Source organism: Diabrotica undecimpunctata, chromosome 1 (assembly GCF_040954645.1).
Source record: "Diabrotica undecimpunctata isolate CICGRU chromosome 1, icDiaUnde3, whole genome shotgun sequence".
In the NCBI taxonomy this organism is placed as follows: Eukaryota; Metazoa; Arthropoda; class Insecta; order Coleoptera; family Chrysomelidae; genus Diabrotica; species Diabrotica undecimpunctata.
This window is the reverse complement of record NC_092803.1, coordinates 132,304,678-132,325,880: the sequence shown is the minus strand read 5'-3', so window position 1 is coordinate 132,325,880 and position 21,203 is coordinate 132,304,678. Positions and strand designations below refer to the sequence as shown.

General features: G+C 32.8%; 1 protein-coding gene across 1 annotated transcript in view; it reads right to left on the bottom strand.

Annotated features, from left to right (window-relative positions):
• The window catches only part of LOC140431911 (serine palmitoyltransferase 2-like), a 50,294-nt gene extending 34,667 nt beyond the window's left edge, over positions 1–15,627 (bottom strand). Inside the window, 2 exon segments of the mRNA XM_072519781.1 lie at positions 1,655–1,983; positions 15,474–15,627. Of these exon segments, the coding sequence (XP_072375882.1) occupies positions 1,655–1,983; positions 15,474–15,497 (353 nt within the window). The 5' untranslated portion in view covers positions 15,498–15,627.
• Positions 15,628–21,203: the final 5,576 nt, after the last annotated feature.

Below are 21,203 nucleotides of genomic sequence, written 5' to 3'. Positions count from 1 at the left end.
ATGTTAAACATCCAGAGTTAGTGACATTAAATGTCGTTTCTTTAATTTCAGGTAAAATTTTGTGTAAATAATGTAAATAGAACATGTTTTAATAAATCTTTAATTTCAGAAACTCAGTTGTGTTACTAATTATCAAAAGGAACCTTATATATATATATATATATATATATATATATATATATATATATATATATTATCATATACATATTATATATATATATATATATATATATATATTATATATATATTATATATATATATATATATATATATATATATATATATATATATTAAGGATCACTCGGAAGAGTGGTGGGTTTTTTCGGTCAAAAGGTGGAGAAAAAAGACAAAGATGATGGCTACTTCATCTATTTATTGAAGACGTTTCGCTTTCTTAATAAGAAAGCATCATCAGTTCATCTAGTATCAATATGAAAAAACCACACAAGCATGGAAAAGTTGTTACATGTGTTACCTTAAAAAGATATGTAGCAGTCAGTGATATTAAAATTGTAAAGACGCTTAAGTAAATGGACATTATACGATTACGATGTATAAACAATAAATTGAACTAAATACAGTTAACAATTTGTTCAAACTAAGCACAGCAAAAAGAACATGTGGTTTTTTATACATGTATAAGTAAAAAAAAACATTGAAAAGAACATGAACAACTAAGAAAATCAGAGATGCACTTCCAACAATATAGCAATAGTTATGATTTAATTTTAACTTTAGGTAGCATTATTAAAGTAATTGATATTGAAATTGAATAATTTAATGTATAATGAAATTACCGCTCCTGGCTTCTTGAATGCTGCCGGTAAAATGGTGTTATATTAAAACAAACGTGCCAACAACGTGAAAAGACAGTAAACCTTGAGGTCATTAATTATGACAGAACAAAAAGGTGAAATACCAACCCTAATAATAGAGCGATTTATTTAAATGATAAGATGAGTTTGGATGACAACCTGCTTGTAATGAACCAATAAATGAAAGGAAAGGTGGTTACTAACACCAAATTTTCCCCCAGTGATCGGTTAAGAAAAAACAAACAAACAAGTGAGATCAATCCAAAAACTCATATATAAATCGTCAACGTTGTGGCTGGTTAATCAGCCACAGGTGAAGATCAATTATAATTTCCAACAGTCCAAGGTTCATACACTTAGAGCTGCAAATGATAAAGGATTTTATGAATCACATCAATTATATAACTGTATTAAACTATATATATATATATATATATATATATATATATATATATATATATATATATATATATATTGATAACTGTTTTTTCTCCCAAAAGTCTGTCTTTGTTCACACTAGGTCATGACGTTTCGTATTTGTTGGGAACCCATCAGGTAGACTCAGAACTGACGACAGACTGAAAGGGGAAACGCAGGTATTTACGCAAATTTTACACTTGACAAGAGTGCTATCTCTACCTAGCGTCATATAATTTATATAACAGAAAATATACATCACTCTGTGTCTTTAACTACGTATAACCGCTAGAATATTTAAAACATTGCAATATAATGTTGTATGATTTTACATTTAGTATTGCGATATTTTAAAACTTATGTAGCAGTCCTTATAGACCTAAAAAAATGAACATTTGTATGATGTATTTCATATAACCTACCGATATTGTGAGTCTGTGGTAAATACTCGCTCTTTTAAAGTCACTTCAGGTCCTGCAATACTACATATGGTCCTCTGAATGCAGTCTTTAAATCGATAAACTACGTATTTTAAATAAAACGGAGTATAGTTATCAAGAATGCTTTCGTAACCTTTTCTGTTTTTTTCTTCTACTACTTTTAAAGGAAACAGAAATTTGTTTAAAAATCCGATTGATATAAGAATGTAGTACCCAATCAGTGCTAGCAGTACTGTAAGATATGTCGGAGGTTCAAATTCGAATTTTGATTTTGTTGATTTTTTTCGTCTTTTGTTAATATATTCTTTTTCCTACAAAATAAAAATTAAATAAGTATATTGACCACTATACCAACACGCCTATACCTACACATCAATAAGAAACACAGTATATCTACGAAAACTAGATTGCATAACAAATTATTGTGCAAACAGGTCCATGTATTTTTAAACGATCCCACATTAAATAATAATATACACTAAACTATATCCAACCCCAAGCTACCGACAGAATAAACAGAATTCACTGCTAGATATTCAAGTCTGCACGTGACGAACACCTTGCTATTGGCCACAAGTTATCGAACCATCTTAGTCATGTCGGTTGGGCTAACAGACACGTACTTTGTTTTTGCCTTCCGTCGACAAATGAGTCCTAGTAGTGAGTTGTGCAAAACTGTTAATTTGTTTATTTGTTAATCGCTAGGTCGTTTGTTGATATAGTGCAAGTCTTTTTTTAAAAACTTATTTATATATATATATAGTTCAGCTCAACAGGCCTCAAAGGCCCAAGGCTTCAACGATTTTCTTCCATATCTTTCTATCTTGTGCTAAGTTTTTCCAATCTTGTACCCGCAGAGACTTCAGATCTTCTTTTGCCGACTTCAGCCATTTTCTTCGGGGGCGGCCTCTTTTTCTTTTTGTACCAGCCTCCGTGTTTATTAATTCATTGGGAACTCTTCCTTCCTTCATTCTTGCTATATGTCCGAGCTATCTTAATCTTTGAATTTTAGCGAGTCTTGTTATTTTTGGTTGCCCATATATTTGCATTATTTCTTCATTCGTTCTTCTTCGCCAGATGTTCCCCTCTTTTACACCTCCGTATATCCTTCTAAGAATTTTTCGTACCCATCTATCTAATTTTACTTCCATATCTTTATTTAGTGTCCAGGTCTCGCTAGCATAGAGTACTGTAGGTCGGATAACTGTTGTATATATGTATTCGTTTTTTTGCTGTTCTGGATATTATCTTCGACCTCAGTATCTTAGTCAGGCTCCCAGCACTCTTACTACCTTTGGCCATTCTTTTTATGATTTTTTGGTTCTCTTCGTTCCTATTTGTTAGTGTCACTCCCAAGTAATCGAATTGGCTAACAACTTCAAAGTTATATTCTTTACTTGGGCTTTGTATCTTAAAGGACTGTCCTAGATGATTTTCGTTTCCCTTTATCACCATATATTTTGTTTTTTCTTCGTTTATTTCTAAACCATATTCCCTGGCTATTCTCTCTATTCTAGTAAAGATTTCTCTTAATTCTGCAGGTCTCCTTGTTATTAAGGTAACATCTTCTGCATATGCTACGCATTGATGCCTGTGATGATATATTGTGCCTCTAGTGCCTCTGTAAGATCAAATTAAAAAAATCTGTTGATAACGGGTCACCTTGTCGCAGACCTCTATTGGTGATAAAGCTATCCGAAACCCGTCCTTCTAACATGACTTTACTTTTAGTATCATTGAGTATGCATTTAGTCAGTCTTACTATTTTTGGTGGAAATTTAAAATATTCTAGTGCTTCATATACTTTATTTCTTTTTATAGTATCATATGCCTGTCTAAAATCAATAAACAGCATGTGTAATGAGCTAGCTAAAATTTGTTTCATTGTAAAAATTTGGTCTATTACCGATCTATTTGCTCTGAAACCTGCTTGATATTCACCTAGACAATTTTCAACTTTTGTTTTAATTTTATTTCTAATTGATATGGCCAGAATCTTATACACTGTATCTTGTAGAGCTATTCCCCTGTAATTTTTACATTCTGTAACGTCTCCTTTTTTATGCACTGGACATAAGATTGCTTCTTTCCACTGATTGGGTATTTTTTCTTTGATCCACACTTTGCGTATTAACTCAGCGATTTCTTCTTGCACCATTTCGCCACCTTCTTTTAGAAACTCAGCAATGATACCATTTTCACCAGGTGCTTTGTTGTTTTTTAAGTTTTTTATGATCTCTATAATTTCTTCCTTGGTAGGTACTTCTTCATTTACATCTGGGTCCCTTACTTCTTCATGTTGTAGTTGCGTTTGTTCTCTTTCATCTTGGTCGTCCGTACATAATATATTCTCGAAATAATTGGCCCACCTTCTTAATTTTTCATCTGTTCCACCTAACAGATTCCCCTCTTCATCTTTATAATATAATGAGGTGGTTTTGTACTGGGTTCGGTCTCGTTTTATTTCTTGGTAGAAATTCCTGACTTGTTTATGTAAAAAATCTTCTTCAATACGAACTAGTTTCTGCTCTAAACTTGACCGCTTCTTCCTTCTACAGATCTTCTTTGCTTCCCGTCTTTTTGCGGAATAAGCTTTTTTACTTTTTTCATTATTTCTTATTATGCTATTTATTCTAGCTTTATTTCGGTCACTAATGGCTTTCTTACAATCCTCATCATACCAATCCGTTTGTTTACATTGTCTGTTTCCTGATAATACTGAGTCGACTGCTTCTTGAATTTTTTCTTCTAGTTGTACCCATCTGCTTACTATATCATTTACTGTTGTCTGGCTTTTCAGTTTCTCTTCAATTTGCTGCCTGAATTTTTTCTTAACTTCTCCCTCCTGAAGTAGTGCACCGTTATATCTTTCTATTTTTTTAGAACTAGTGTTATTAATTGTGGGTATTATTTGCTCCATTTTAACTTTGACCAAAAAGTGGTCCGAATTTGCATCAGCACCTCTGTAACTTCGGCTATCTTTTGTGGCTCTCATATGTTTGGCTTCTATTAAAAAATGTATTTCTAGTCAATACAAAAGTTTTCTCTACTTTAAAATAATTCCGGTAAGTATAATAAAGCATTTATCAGAGTAAATTTTGAAAATGCATATTTTGTTATTTTAGTTGGAAAAAGTAAGTATAATAATTACATTTATTAAAAATGTCTGATTCGTAGTCTGTGGATGAAAACGGGCAACTTTTAGCACTAAGTCCTTCTAAGAAAAGAGTTAAAAAATCACATAGATATAAGAACCAAAAAAATAATGGTTAATACATACAAATGTGAATTACAAGATAATCCTACTTTAGCCTTAACTGACATTCAAAAAAGGGTTGCAGATAAAGTTAGAGTTTGTTTGAAAAGTGTTGTGAATGGCATTAGAGAATATAAAATTACCCACACATTCTCTGCACCAAAACAAACCAAAATCGTTCAAATCAATAGATACTGTAGATAACTTCGATATGTCAGCTATAAGAAGGAAGATTTACCAATATTTTTCCGTAACGAAATTCCTATAATTGACAAAGTCTTCAGAGATATAAATAATGATAACGACTTAACAAATTTTAAGAGAACTACGTTTTACAAACTCTTACGAAAATGCTGGCCATACAAACTTAAAATTTTGGGCGGATGGTTCTGTGACTTCTGCAACACGTACATTGCTGGATGGGCTTAAGAAATCCCTCAGGTAATTCAACTTAAAATAAACCTTCAATTTTTTAATTATCATCTTTAATATCACTTCTAGAAAAAGGTAAAAGATAAATAATCTATCACATCGGAAGTAAGAATGGTTTTGCTCCGGATGCACAAAACAATGTTCCGGCTTTTGAATCGAGCAAAAGTAGAGACTACCATAAGGAGATGGATGGGAAGTCATTTGAAAGTTGTCTCCAAAAAACTTTACCAACACCCGAAGAAAATACCGTAATTGTTATGAACAATACACCTTACCATTCCAGAAAATAAAAAAAATTCCCATTATAACTACAAAAAAGTCAGATATTCAAAATTGGCTTCGTTCAAAAGACATTCCTTTTTAAGAAACGCTGTTAAGAGTACAACTTTTAGACATAGTTAAAGAACAAAAATGCGAATATGATAACTACATAGTAGATGAACTGGTATGAAGTACAAATAGAATAGTTTCACTGCGAGCTCAATCCAATCAAGCTTTTATGTGCGCAAATCAAGAATTATGTTGCATCCAATAGCACAATATTTAAATTTGCTGGCATTAAAAATGTATTCCATGAATATTCCATTACCACGGAAATGAAAAAACTGCATCATACATATAAAAGAAGAAGTGGAGCCAAAAATGTAGGTGTTGGACAATTTGATTGAAGCACAAATTGAGCCTCTCAGTATTAACATTAGTCATAACAATAGTACGTCAGAATCTGAAAGTTAAGATAAAATATGCTAATTTTGTAAACTTGTTTTGTTTTTCTGTATACTTTATTTTGTTGTTAATAGCTCCCGATCTTGTAAATCATTTTTATATTTTCAAAATTGCTATACAATAATCTGTATCTATCAAACTTCTACAAGCCACAAAAAGTTTTATATTGTACCTTTAATTTACTGGTCAAGAACAAATGCGTATTTCCTGAGTGCGGAAATACGCATTTGTAAATAGGTAATATTAAGTTTTTAGTGAAATTGTATCGTTGTGCAAATAATACTTCCTGTAGAATATTTTGGACTGTAGAGTTTATATGGCAAAACGTAAGTTGAGCCCCGTCTTCCTGAATTAGAAGGGTCAAAATATTTAGATGGTCGAATTAAGACCCGGGCAGCGGAATCCTTCTAATAACTTTTTAATTTGTAAGTATTTGTAAGTATAGTTAATATTGGTTATGCATTTAGGGTGATCATATATAAAAAGGAATACCCCACAAAAATTTCCAAAATGAGTTCTATGAAAATTGTTGGTAGTGAAAAACGAGTTGATTGTGCAAGCGTTGGATTTGTTGTGCGTAGAAGAAAGAAAATGTAACATTTTTAAAAACCCAAGGAGACAACACAGTGACAGAAATTAGGGATGACCACAATCATAGTAAATTAGACGAAGATGTATTTAATCGCCAAATTTTAAGCGAAAGCAGTAGAAGATATCAGTGAACGACCTATGAAAATTTTACATAAGAAATTACAAAATGGCTATATTAGTACCTTGACCACCAAGGATGTGGGATTGGTCCGAAAAAATATGTATAACGCCCGAGGATTTCTTCTGCCTAAATTTCCAAAAAGTATGAAAAAAACTTATGAGATATTAAAAACATTTCCAGGAAAATCAATAATAACGTTTCTAATGCTAAACGACATAGAAAACCAAATTATTATGTTTTCCTGCAGCAGCAATTTACAATTTTTAGCAGATTTTAACACTATTTATAAAGATGGGACTTTTGAATACTGCCCAAAGTTTTTTAAGCAAATGTTCTTCATCCATGATCTAAAAGAAGATCATTCATCCTTTGGAAATTCATGGCTAGAGCTAGAGATAAGATTATTACTCTTACAGGAATTAATATTAAACTCAACAGGCTTACGGGTTGAACAGCGTCGATTCTCCGAAGTTTCGACATCCTCTTTGATGTCTTCTTCAGGGTTTCCGAGGTCTCAGTCTCCCGAACCCCCAGATACTACTACACTGATCACTAACCAATGCATTACTGGTAGTGGGAACACAGGACGGTTCATTTAAACCGTTGATGGTGACGTGGTTTGGGTGGAGGTTGGCGTGGGGGTCAGCGTTGGGATTGGCTCGGTAATTGTTGCGGGGGTTAGCGCGAACATTTCTGACAGTTGGATTTTGATTAACGGATGGAGCAGACGATATTTTCTTTATAAGAGGTCTCCAAGTCGAAGGTAACCGTATGCCGTCATCTCTTTTATTGATACAATTTGGCCTTTCTTCAATTTCTATGGCTTCTCGGATTATTCTTGGTTTATAGAAGCGGATGGGGGATATGGTTCTGGAGCTATCAAAATCAATTTTGTCACCTGTATGAAGATAGTATTGACCTATAGCTGAAATTGAGTCGGAATTGCGAACAGAAATGGAATGCTCATAAATCCTATTTTGGATTCATAAACTCCATGTTGTTCATTTAAAATGTTGTCTTTGATTGATCGGACAAGAGATGATAGTTTTAGTTGGGGGGTAAACATTGTCTTTATTCCTCTTGATTTAAGAATTTTGTCGATTTTGTCAGTGACACCTTTGATGTAAGGAAGAAAAGCTTTCGTGTGATGAGGGTATGAGTCTTTGGGTTGAGATTGATGTCTTTGGATGCATCTGTTGATGTGATTTTCGCGGTAATTATTTTGGATGAGGGCTTGTTTTAATAGAGAGAGCTCAGCTGGTCTATTTGCATCATCGCAAAGACGTATTGATCCGGAGACAAGGGTATTAATGACTGAATTAATTTGTGAAGGTGGATGATAAAAGTTATTATGCAAGTAACGATTGGTGTGGGTGAGTTTTCGATAAACAGAGTGATGAAAACCTAGGGATTGGTTTTTCTTTATGATAATGTCGAGAAACGATAGAGATGAATCAGTTTCCACTTTTATCGTGAACTGAATACTAGGATATGTACCATTCAAATGGGTTTGAACAGACACCAAAGTATCCCTGCCATGGGGCAAATGACGAATGTATTGTCAACATATCGTAGCCAACATGTGCGTTTGAGCATTGATGTGGATTGTGCTCGGGTCTCGAAGTCTTTTATAAAGATATTGGCAATTAGTGGAGATAGTGGGGAACCCATTGGGGCACCATTTATTTGTCTGTAGAATTCATTTTGGAAGATGAAATAAGTGTTGCACCTACAAGGTTTAGTGAGAGATAAGTGGTCTTGTAGGATACTGTATTTAGTTTCTGATACTGTATTCAGTAGTCAGAATATTTGGAGTTTCGTCTACAGGAATGTTTGTAAAGAGTGAAACGATATCGAAACTTACTTGTTTAAGAAGTTCGATGAAATGAAAAGAATTTTTGACGAAGGATGAAGCATTTACGGCGAGAGATTGTAGAGTTTTTGCCAAGTACTTGGCCAATGGTTGTGTAGGGTAGTTGCATGCACTGATAATGGGACGTAGAGGAATATCGGGTTTGTGAATTTCGGATAGGCTATATATTCGAGGTGTTCTGAAAGCTTTTCACAAGGAATTATAGATTGTTTTAGGTCAAGAGGAGGAGAGGTTTCGTCGATAATTTTGTTGCTTTCTCCAGATAGCTTGTTTCCTAACTGGAAATAGACCAATTCCTAATAATCCAACAATTGATTAAATGAGTGAAAAATGAGCTACTTTGGTCAGATACTAAGAAGGAAAAATATGAGTTGATGCGATTGTTTATACAAGGAAAAGTGGAAGGAAAAAGAGGACCGTCGAAACGACGCACGTCCTGGTTGAAAAATTTTAGTGCACTTCGTCAACCGTTTTTTGCAAATGTTTCATCGATACACAATATCAATACAAATCCAAAAAAGATTTGTATTTGGAACGGTTTGCAAAGTAGATATCGAAACGTATTTTTAATTAAAATTGTAGATAATTACCATAAATAACTAGATAACATAAAAATGTCACAAGAAAATAGTTTCAGAATCATATTCTGAGAGTACATAAAACATTTCTCGGAATTATCTGCTACTCAATTTAAATTTGATTTTTTTTAATATGACAGAACATACTTAATGATAATTTATATACAGTGTGTCCGTAAAGCATGAAATAAATTCGATATTACATAAATGAAAAGCATTTTTCAAAAAATCTAAAACACGCTGATTTTTAAGTTTAATATTCTACATTTTACAATAAAATTTCATTGTACAAGGTGATACACATTAAGGTGATGATTTCATTGGCTCTTTTTTTAAATGTAACATTCTGTATTTAAGGACATTTTTAGATCGATAAAAATGAGCTGATTCAAAAAAAGTATAATACTGGGGATCGAACGGTTGTAAATTGAAAGATATGCGCTTAGAAAATTAATTTTTATTGATTTCTAATATTAATAAGTTATAATAAATAACTTAAAAGTAATCCAGTAATTGATACATGACTTTATCTTAAATGTTCGAATTGTAGCCCTTGTTGTATTTGACAGTAACCCAAACATTGTACAAATTCTTGTAGAACCTTGTTCATGGTTTCTTGACAAGTATTGTTTATTTTTTACGAATTCTTGTTTTTAAGTCTTCAATATTTGCAGGTTTCGTTTTATAAACAACATTCTTCAAATGACCCCACATAAAATAATCCAAAGGATAAAGGTCTGGCGACCTCGCTGGCCATTCAATATGTGTACGTCTTCCAATCCACCTGTTGGTGAAAAATTTCGTTTAGGTACCTTCAAACATCTACAGCATAATACGGAGGCGCACCATCTTATTTAAACCATAACCTTTCATTAATACCTCCAGGATTAACTCCAGAATAATTAATACAATTATTCTACTACTTAATTGTTATTGAACGTTACTAAAAATAATTACGTTTCACTAAAAACTAGTAGTAGGCTACTTTTTGCAATTGATAATAAATAATTTATTTTCTAAGCGCATATGTTTCAAATTATATCCATTAGACCCCGAGTATTATACTTTTTTGGAGTCAGCTCATTTTTATCGGTCTAAAAATGTCATCAAATATAGGGTGACTTAAAAATTGACGTGTTTTAGGTTTTTTTAAAAACGCTTTTCATTTAGGAAATATCGGATTTATTCAATACTTTACGGACACACTGTATAATAAATATTTTTAGTACATCACTGGTCAGACAAAATAATGGTATCTATTCTAATCTCTCTAGTAAGTCTCTGTTACTGATATGAACTCAACTACAACCGAAAGATATTTTGAAAAATATTTACTACTTTTTGCTTAAAACAGTGCTGATTGAAAGCAGAATATCGCTCCAAAATATTAAGTTTTTGATTTGCTATTACCTACTATATGTAAATGTAAACCTACTTAAAAAAGATACCTGATGATAATGTTCGTGTGTCTACTGTATACATAAAAATAAATTATCCTAAATACCTTTTTTATTACCACATCCGCAAAATCTGTAGTACTCATTGCTATTTTGTCTACTTAAAATAGATTTTTATATAGGTACCTTCACTTCAACCACACTAATAATTTATGGTGATCGATAAGGAATCAGTCATTTAAAAGTTAACTCGCTAGTTTCTAATTCTTAAAAATGTTAATGATTCTCTAATTAATCATAATAATCAAATTTCATCAGTAGTATTGTAAAAGTGTTCTTAGTAATGGGAAATTACATTTGAAATAACGTGTATAAAGTATGTACGTAATGACAACGCCAATGGTATAAAAGTGTGCAACGTTATACATCAGTTTAAATTTTTTCCAATAAATGTCTTACAGTATCTCATTTATGTAAGTATTCGTGGCCAAGCATGTCGTATAAATAGATATATATATATATACACATATATATATGAAGTTAAATGTGTCGATAGCAATTATCATATATCAGATATATATATATATATATATATATATATATATATATATATATATACATATATATATACATATATATATATATATATATATATATATATATATATATATATATATATATATATATATATGAAAATTACTTAGTTCTCGGGAAGAACCGCGTTGAGAATTTGTTACTCGACGTTTCGGCACCCATTTTGGAGCCATTATCAAGAGTGATACGGTTCGGTTCGAGTTCGGGGTCTCAATCTGCCTACTCCCCTCACTCGAGACGTACCAGTATCGTGTTCTATATTGCAAGAACTGTCTCTCGGCACTGAGGTCTCAATCTGCCTATTCCTCAGTGTCGAGTGACAACCGGTCTTACCCTCTGTGGCTACTTTTATACTCGCTGTATGCGCGGGAACGGTATGCGCTGACGTGGTCTGAACTGACGTGGCCTGAGCGGTGTGGGCGGTGGAGGCGGTAATATCAGCAGGGGTCGCCATGTTGCCGGCAATCGTTTCGCGTCATCGCGCGTGTTCAAGCTGTTAGGCCGTTTTTCGATTTCGATAGCTTCACGAATGATTCTCGATTATAAGGAGCGGATGGGGGCGATGGTTTTTGCTTTTTCGAAATCTATTTTGTGGCCTGTTTGAATATGATGTTGGGCTAGGGCTGAAGTAGTATCGGAATGTTTGACAGATATAGAATGTTCGTAAATACGGTTATGGATTCGTCGGTTTGTCTGTCCGATGTATGTACGTGGGCAACTGGAACAGGGTATCTCGTAAACACCATGGTCTTCATTAGGGATTTGGTCTTTTACGGATCTGACAATCGGAGATTGGACAACTTGGAGTGAGTAGTGAAGATGGTTTTGATATTTAGAGGAAGAAGAGTTCTACTGATCTTATCAGTGACACCTTTAATAAAAGGTAAAAAGATTTTGGGTTGATCCGGCGGCAAGGTTTCTTTTTTGGATGGAATGGGGTTTAGATGTTTTTGAATGTTCTTATTGATTTGGGTTTTGTGGTAGCCGTTTTGTAAGAGTGTTTGCCTTATTGAATTAATTTCGGATGACCTATGATTGTTGTCGCTAAGTCTTATGGAACGAGAAATGAGAGTGTTGACAACTGAATTGAGTTGGGCGGGGTGATGATGTGACTGGGCATTAAGATATCGGTTTGTATGAGTGGGTTTCCGGTACACGGAATAGGAAAAACTGTGAGGTAAGTTTTTCCGAATAAGAACATCAAGGAATGGCAAAGACGCTTCAGACTCAACTTCCATCGTGAATTGAATACTAGGATGTATTCCATTCAGGTGGGAGAGGAAGAGATCTAACGTGTCTTTACCATGAGGCCAAATGACAAAAGTGTCATCAACATACCGTAACCAGCAGGTGGATTTGAGATTTGATGACGACAGGGCTGCTGTTTCGAAATGTTCCATGAAAATATCAGCTATTACGGGAGAGAGGGGAGATCCCATTGGGGCACCTTTGATTTGACGATAGAAATGATTTTGGAATGAAAAGTATGTATTGGACATGCAGTGTTTTATAAGCGATAGTATGTCTTGGGGGATTTGATGTTTAGAGTCCAAGATGGAAATGGTTTCATCGATGGGAATGTTGGTGAACAAAGAAACAATGTCAAAACTAACTAGTATATCTGAGGGTGAAATAGAAATATTTTTCAGAAGATCAATAAAATGAAAAGAGTTTTTGACAAAAGACGAAGCTTTTTCGGCTAATGGTTGTAAGGATAGAGCGAGATGTTTTGCCAATTTCTGAGTGGGGCAGTTGTATGCACTGACGATGGGTCTTAGGGGAACATTGGGCTTATGGATTTTTGGAAGGCCGTATATCTTTGGAATTCGGGATGATTTTTTTCTGGGTATAAGAGATTGTTTGATGTCTGAAGGTAGAGTAGACTTATTTATGATGGATTTGGTCGTTTTTTCCAGATAGGCGGTGGGATCGTTTGGGACGCGTTTGTATTCTGTGGAATTGAGAAGTTCGAACATTTTGTCGAAATAATTAGAAGAGTTAAGAATGACGGTGGCATTACCTTTGTCGGCCGGAAGAATGACAATGTCAGGGTTGTTATAAAGTTCTTTGAGGGCGCGTCTTTCTGAAAGACTGATATTTGACGGTGGGGGTTTGGAAGTACGGAGAATTCTGGCGACATCTTGTCTGGCGACTTCAGCTTGGTCGGAAGGAAGATGAGAAATAGCTTCTTCAGTTTGACAAATGATTTTCTCAGTTGGGATTGAAAGAGGTGTGACAGAAAAATTGAAGCCTTTTGATAGAGCTTTGGTAGCTGAATCGGATATGTGGATATCTGAGAAATTGCGGACAACAGTAGAAGCTTGTTGATTAGAAATGGGCTTTGGATTTTGTTGAGAGATAAGTTGGTCCAGTTTACGTTTCTGGGTTTAGGTTTTGTTGTCAGAAATGTGTTGGGCTTGTTGGTGAGAAAAACGATCGAAAGTGTCCCATAATAATGGATGGATATTAAAAGAGTGGATGTCATTGTAAATTTTAAGAAGTTGGGAATTTGTTGTATCTAAGTTGCGTCGGGTGGAATGAATTGGATTTCGAAGAAGCAAAAAACCAGTTGCTCTAAGAATTTTGGAAATTGATGAAGATTTAGTATGATGTTTAACTTGAAGAGATTTTGGATATAAATCATCGATTTCACGGCAAGATTTTTCGCAGATATCTGAAGCTTTTAAGACATAGGTGGGGGTTACTAGATGACGAATAGATGTATAGCTATAAGTTTCAATATAAAGTTTAGATTTTCATTCAAAATTTGTGCAAATTTTACTTCTTAATGTATATAAACAACGGAGATATGATTTTTTTAAAAATAGTCCCTAACTTCGTTTCTATTGACCATAGGTTTTTTTAAATGTGAGTTTTTTTTTACCAGCTATCCGATAGTTGTACGTACAAGTCTGTAGCTTGAAAAACATTAGAAGTTATTACAATTGTTTATAAGTAAAAAGCATACCCCTTTTTCAAACGTTTATTTTGTAAATAATTTCGATGAAAACGCAAAATGCATTTAACTTCTAAGATAGTTTAAGTCTTAAAGAATCCTATGAAATTTGCTAAATATGTCTAGCATCATTAATAGAGCAAGTTCAATAGTTTCAATATTTAGCCTCAGGGATAATAAATTATATAACTTTAAAACTATTTGACCGATCGGGGGAAAATTTCGCACAAATTTAAAAGACGGTAATTCCTCGATGTTCAAAAGTATTAATAACATTTTATTTTATTAATAAAAAATTATTAAAATTTATAAATTAGTGCCAAAAATCTGCTTTGTTGCAAATATCTCCGTAAATTATTTATCAATTTTAATTTAAAAAACGGGAAAATAAAGATATTCCTGATATAAAAAAATGATATAAATATTGTTTATGTAAAATATAAGGGAAAAAACTTAGACAAAAATCAAATTGTGACCATAAATTATTGTTTAAAAAAAAACGCAAGGTAAAAATACGAGTACTTTTTCATCTATTCGTCATCTAGTAACCCCCACCTATGTCTTAAAAGCTTCAGATATCTGCGAAAAATGTTTCGACTTTTTTTTTAACCAGACTGGGCTATTGGAAGCGTGGACACTAAAACATGTTCATATAAATAGGTTAGTCGCCTTTGAATTTGTGTTATAGAAGAATCCTACGAATCTACGAATATCATGGATTCAAAGAATGTCAAACGTGGAAGTAACGTAGCTAGAAGGATAGTAAATGAAAGAAAAAAAATATTAACTATCAATAGAAGAAAACATGAGTACTTAGGATATGTGATGAGAGGGCAAAAATACTCATTATTACAACATATTAGGCAAGGTAAAATTCTAGGAAAGCGAAATGAATGCAGTAGTGCAGAACTATTTAGACCGGTAGTCAAGAGGGTGCACATAGCCATAATGGCACTTGAAGAAGAAGTAATTTTGAAAATATAAAATTGTTAATAAGATTATTCAATAAACCTCCCAAACGAGTCGCATAGGACTGAAATTAAGACGTATTCATACAATACCTACGTTTGATTAAACAAATTTATAAAATATCACTTCAAAATCAAGCATAGTGAAAATGCCATTTTAAAAAACCTAGCTCGCTTAGAAACATTTGTGGATAAGATCATTTGCGTCAAATCGATATTAAATTAGGTCCCTTAACTTCAAGTCATCCCATATGGACATATACGAGATACAACCTAAATAGTCCTTAATAAAAAAAACACAGCACTTACCTTTAAAATTGAAAGAAAACCCATTTTATTACCGTTTCAAAAGTTATCAAAAGTTATACTGAAATGTTAATTCACCTATAGATTAGTTTTTAAAATATTTAAATTTGTATATAAATAATAAACACGTATAATGTAGTAGTTAACTGTGCCATGCGTACATATCGTATTACATTTATTATCGAGCGCAATTTTCAATAATACTTTTGTAATTTGCTCAAAAAATATCACCAAATTACTATAAAAATTTTTAAAACGTATATAAATCATGAACTAAGGCTTAGAAAATTTCAATCTCAAAAAGTAATTTAACCGTTAAGTTTTATAGCAGGATGCCATACATGACGAGGATGGCAATGAGAAAATAATCTTGTCAATAATTTTTTGGGCGTTTCTCTCTTTATAGGTATTCTCATTTATCGCGAAAATTATTGATTCCATGATGATCATTATCTCTACCTTTATCACCTGATGAAAATAGTTCGCAAACACTTTATTATTGCTTAAACGTTTCTACTACCTTCGCCATTTTCAATAAGCACTTTAATTACATAAAACATTACTTATTACATTTTATATTTATATATGTTTGTTCATTTGCGATGGAATACAAAGCGTGATATTCTACACTAAATGCTACATGGCAGACACTACAACTAGGACTGGTTCAGGGCCGTATTTAAAAGATCTGCGTAAGATGCATTTACAACAACTAATTTAATAATTTGTTATATATATATATATATATATATATATATATATATATATATATATATATATATAATTGTTCTGAAGCTATTTTCTTGTGGCATTTAAAATTAGATAATATTTTATTAGGAATAAGCCACAATTTAAATGTTAAAATAAGTTTATTGACGTTAATAAATTAAACAAATTTGTTTTTTGTTACGTGATGAAAAATTCTTCTAATAATTTAATTTTATCTGACTCATGTATATTGACATTTCAGACATATATTATACATTTTAAAGTAGACGACTTTACAAAGACAACTACAAAGACAACCACATGTCATGATGACAGTAAAATTCTCCTGTTAGTGATTTTATAGTAAATCATGAGGAAAAAACCAGGAAAAAACCTCATAATACTCTCCCGAAATGGTAAGTATTTGGTCTTAAACATTTAGTTTACTCTCAATAAACATCAAATTCTGATTTTATATGTTTGTTATTTAAAAAATATAAATGATGTATCCTCGATATGTTACTGACTTACTAATACTGGTATTTTCCTTTTATTAACTTCCTCTTTTAATATGGGTAACTAGATCTTACTGCATTCTGCCGAGGAATTTGAGAAACAATTGGACTTGTACAAAAACGGTGTAGATATGTTAAATTATGAATATAATTTTAGTGTATGAGGACTGTATTATATAGGGCTGGTTCAAAATAAATTAGGATAAGTAGTGAAGGGTTATACAGATTATAGCAAATTAAGTTTATACAAAGTCTTATCAATTCTTCTGCTGCATACACACTAGCGGTATTTACAGGCTTTCACTCGCGGTTGTTCTTCATAGGGGGAAGCTGTCCGGGTACCGGTTTCTAAATACGTGTTTCGCGGTACTAACACTGAAATCACGAGATAGAGCACATAGATAGAGGGCAAGAGAGAGGTCTTTCTTGTTTGCTATCTTACAACTATCTGTAGAACGTGGTATTGTGGTAGAATGATAGTTAGTAATACAGCGAAAAAATGACATGATTTTTCGCATGTGAAAAAATTGACAGGACTCATTTAGCATAATTAGAGCCGCTTCTTTGATTTTTCTCTTTTTACCATCCGTTTCTTTTATTACTATACTTGAATCATTTCATCGAACCCTATATTCATTATATCATGCGTGTTTACATATTTCTTCTTCAAGTGCCATCTCCGCGGCTGCTCTGAAAAGTTCATTTGATGTACATCCGTACCACTCTCTCAGGTTGCGCAGCCATGACATTCTATGCCTCCCTATGCTTCCCTTTCCTTGGATCTTTCCCTGCATAATCAGTTGGAGCAAGGTGTATTTCTCTCCACGTGTAATATGTCCGAGATATTCCAATTTTCTTGTTTTAATTATATTTAAAATTTCTATTTCTTTATTTATCCTTCTCAGAACCTCTTTGTTTGTGACGTGTCCTGTCCACGATATTTTCAGAATTCTTTTATACACCCACAGCTCGAATGATTCCAGTTTTTTTCATTGATGTCGCATTCAAGGCACAAGATTCCATTCCATAAAATAAAGTCGAAAAAACATCGCCAACCTAACTCTTAGTTCCAATTTTAAATCCCTTGTACATAGCACTCTTCTCATTTTGTTGAAATTTGCTCTAGCCTTTTCAATTCTGATTTTGTAATGATGTTACACAAATGTAATCATTTGTGGAGTTAATCATTGTTTTCAGATATGCATATTTGTCCACTTGTTCGACGTTGGTTCCGTTTATTAGAAGATTCTAGTTATTTCTTTGAATTTTCGATATTCTCATAAATTTCGTCTTCTTGGCATTCATTGTTATACCATACTCTTTTCCATACTCTGCTATTCTGGTCACCAGTCTCTGAAGATCTTCAATATTTTTGCCTAAGATCACAGTGTCGTCCTCATATCTAATGTGGTTAATGGGAACGCCATTTACCTTTATTCCAGCTGTTTCACCCTCAAGAGCGTTTTTCAGGATCTCTTCGGAGTAGGAATTAAAAAGAATTGGCGACAATATGCATCCCTGTCTCACTCGACATCTTATTTCAATTTCTTCTGACAGCTTTCGGTAACACGTACTTTTGCTCGCTGTTTATAGTATAAATTTGATGAGATCCTGAGGTCGTTGTAGTCAATCTTCTTTGATTTCAGGACCTTCATTAATTGTTTAATAATAATAATCAAATTCTCTATTTTTAATATAAGATTGATGTTTACTTATTCTATCATTTAATATTCTTGATGTTTCACCTAAATAAAACTGATCGCATTCACAAGGTATTTTATAAATACAATTATTTGTCCTTTCTCGTTCATTGTTAGGTTTGGTTTTAGACAAGATAGATCTCAATGTGTTTGTTGTTTTGAATGTTGTTGAAATGTTGAATTTATTTCCTATCCTTTTAAGTTTTTCTGATAATCCTTTTATGCATGGTACTGTTATTTTCCTCGTATTATTCCTTGTATATGCTGTAGGATCTCGTTCTGTTATGTTCTATTCGGTCGATTGTTGAAAATTTCTTATTTATAAACGATAAAGGATAATAATTTTTTAATAAAACAAATGTTAACAAATGTTTTTCCTCCAAGAACGAATTTTCATTAGAACAAGCAATTTTGGCTCTATCGTATAAGGATTTAATGATTCCATTTTGAATATTAATATTGTGATTTGATTTGAAATTTAAATATCTGCTGGTGTGTGTTGGTTTTCTATACACCTGAGTCTCATATACAGTATCGTTCTTAGAGATTAAAACCTCCAGGAAAGGTAGTGTGTGTTATTATATTCCTTTTCCATGGTAAATGTCTCTTCTTTATCGTTTATATCATTCAGGAATGTGTCCAACAACTCTGATCCATAAGGCCATATTGAGAACACATCATCTACATATCTCCACCATACTGTGGGTTTTAAATTTTGTATAGAAATAATATTTGTTTCAAAATCTTCCATAAATATATCGGCTAATAATGGAGATAAATTTGACCATTCTTTTGAAATCAAAAGAACGGCTACTTTCTAGAGATTGATTAGCTAAGGCTATAGTGTTTGATTTGTTGGTTTTTACACTAATTTTGTGAGAAACAATCCTTTTATGTAGATATAGATGTGTTTGCCCGATATATGTTGAATTACTGTCTTTACAATTTACTTTATAAATAACATTTAACTGATGATCTTTAGCAATATTGGGTTTAAATTTTGACAAGTTTTCGATATTTGCTAGGTGAATCCACTAATTTATGATAAGGATATCTGGTATTTGTTTGAATAGGTAACGTTACTGTTATTATTGCTAGATATAGTTTCGGATTGTTTTGGATTGGTATCAGAATCAGATGCTCCAGTCGTCAGAGATGAACATGCCACTAAACCTCTAAAAATCATACGAACAAGCTAACTTTGCTGAGAATGTCAATTTTTTGATCCCAAAAGATGCAAAAAATTTTAACACTTTTACCCCCGGCTTCTCCCTAAAAGGCTCTCTCGTAGGGGGGAACGTGTAACAAATCCGTGTTGCGTTAAGACGATGTGCGCTACTGTAACAAAATGTAAATAGATCACTTGGGGCAAGGTCCATGATGTGGTAAAGATCTGTAGAGTAGTAATGAAGATAAGTTTCAAACTAAGTTAAAAGTAGAAGTTGAAACTAGCTGGGTATGCTTGAGACTGGCCAGTTGATATTCAAGGTAGGATTAGGCCTATTTGCATGCCCTGAGAAAACAGTAAAGAATAGTAACGATAGATATTCACTAAGAAAATATAAGAATAAATAAAACAAACTAAGAGTAAGTACCGCCAACAGGAATGTACGAAAGAAGGATGATTAGGGCGCCAGGGAAGATGTTTACTACTCTTCGTCTAACAAACACTTAACCTAGTGACTTTATTGCTGCCGATAACTATGATTTTCTGTAACTAGATATACACTTATATATAAAAGAAGGTGGTTTAATAAAACAGATTATCACTTACAACCCAATTTAATAATAATAACATAACAAATTATATTAAGAAAAATTGAATGTTATTATAGATAATGAAATGCAAATATGGATTATGAAAATTGACTATAATGATTATTAAGATTGGTTCGTTAGGCTCACTAAAAGTTTAAACAAAATTTAGGTAACTTATTTTTAAAAATAGTACGAGAATAATAAAGAACCTGACTACTCTCAAACCGAGAAAGTTCTTCTTCCGGAAGCCTTAACGCCGTTGGGACTCGTCCGGATGAAAGTTAGAAGTCTCACTCTTCTAGCACCAAAAACTAAATAGTAACTCCAGAATCCAGGGGAAAAACCAAAAACTCAAAAGAAAACAACCTCCATCCAGTACCCAAATCCAAAATGAAAATTGACTGTTATATTCTGTTTTTTTCCTCCAGCGACCAACGCAACAATATTCCAGTATTTAAACTAAAACCTCCTTTTCTCAAAACTTCAAATACTTATTAAAATGAACATGCCTTATTAAAACTTAAATTGGCCTCTGAATAAACTTAAAATTTTTCTAACTCGAGAACCACGTGGCGTTGGTCGGTGGAGAATCCTCTGTTACTTTCAAAGGTCGAATATAAAGTCATTATTCAAACTTTTAAAATGGTTGACTTCTGTCAGTTCCAAGCTAAGCGAAAACGACAGGTAAACAGTTTGACCACTTGATAAACATACCTTTTACCCAAAGATACAGAGATAATTAATTAATACAAGTCCATGTATAGTTTGTTGCATACCTTACAGGCAGAATTAAGTTATTTTACATCTCTATCTATATTTAAAATTTGTACGCCATTGAAAAAATGTTTCAAATAAAAAATGTAGCTGAGATAATTTTGAACAAAAATGTTTATTAGCAATTATTGTGTAGAATAAACCGTTGTCTCAGAAATAATACTAAAAGCGACCGCGGAGTTTGAATGTCAGATCACTTTCCCATTGCTAATTTAGGTCACGTGGTTGATAAATACGTGCCATTAGAAAAATATGCAGGGACTGTTTTGCGTAAGTTT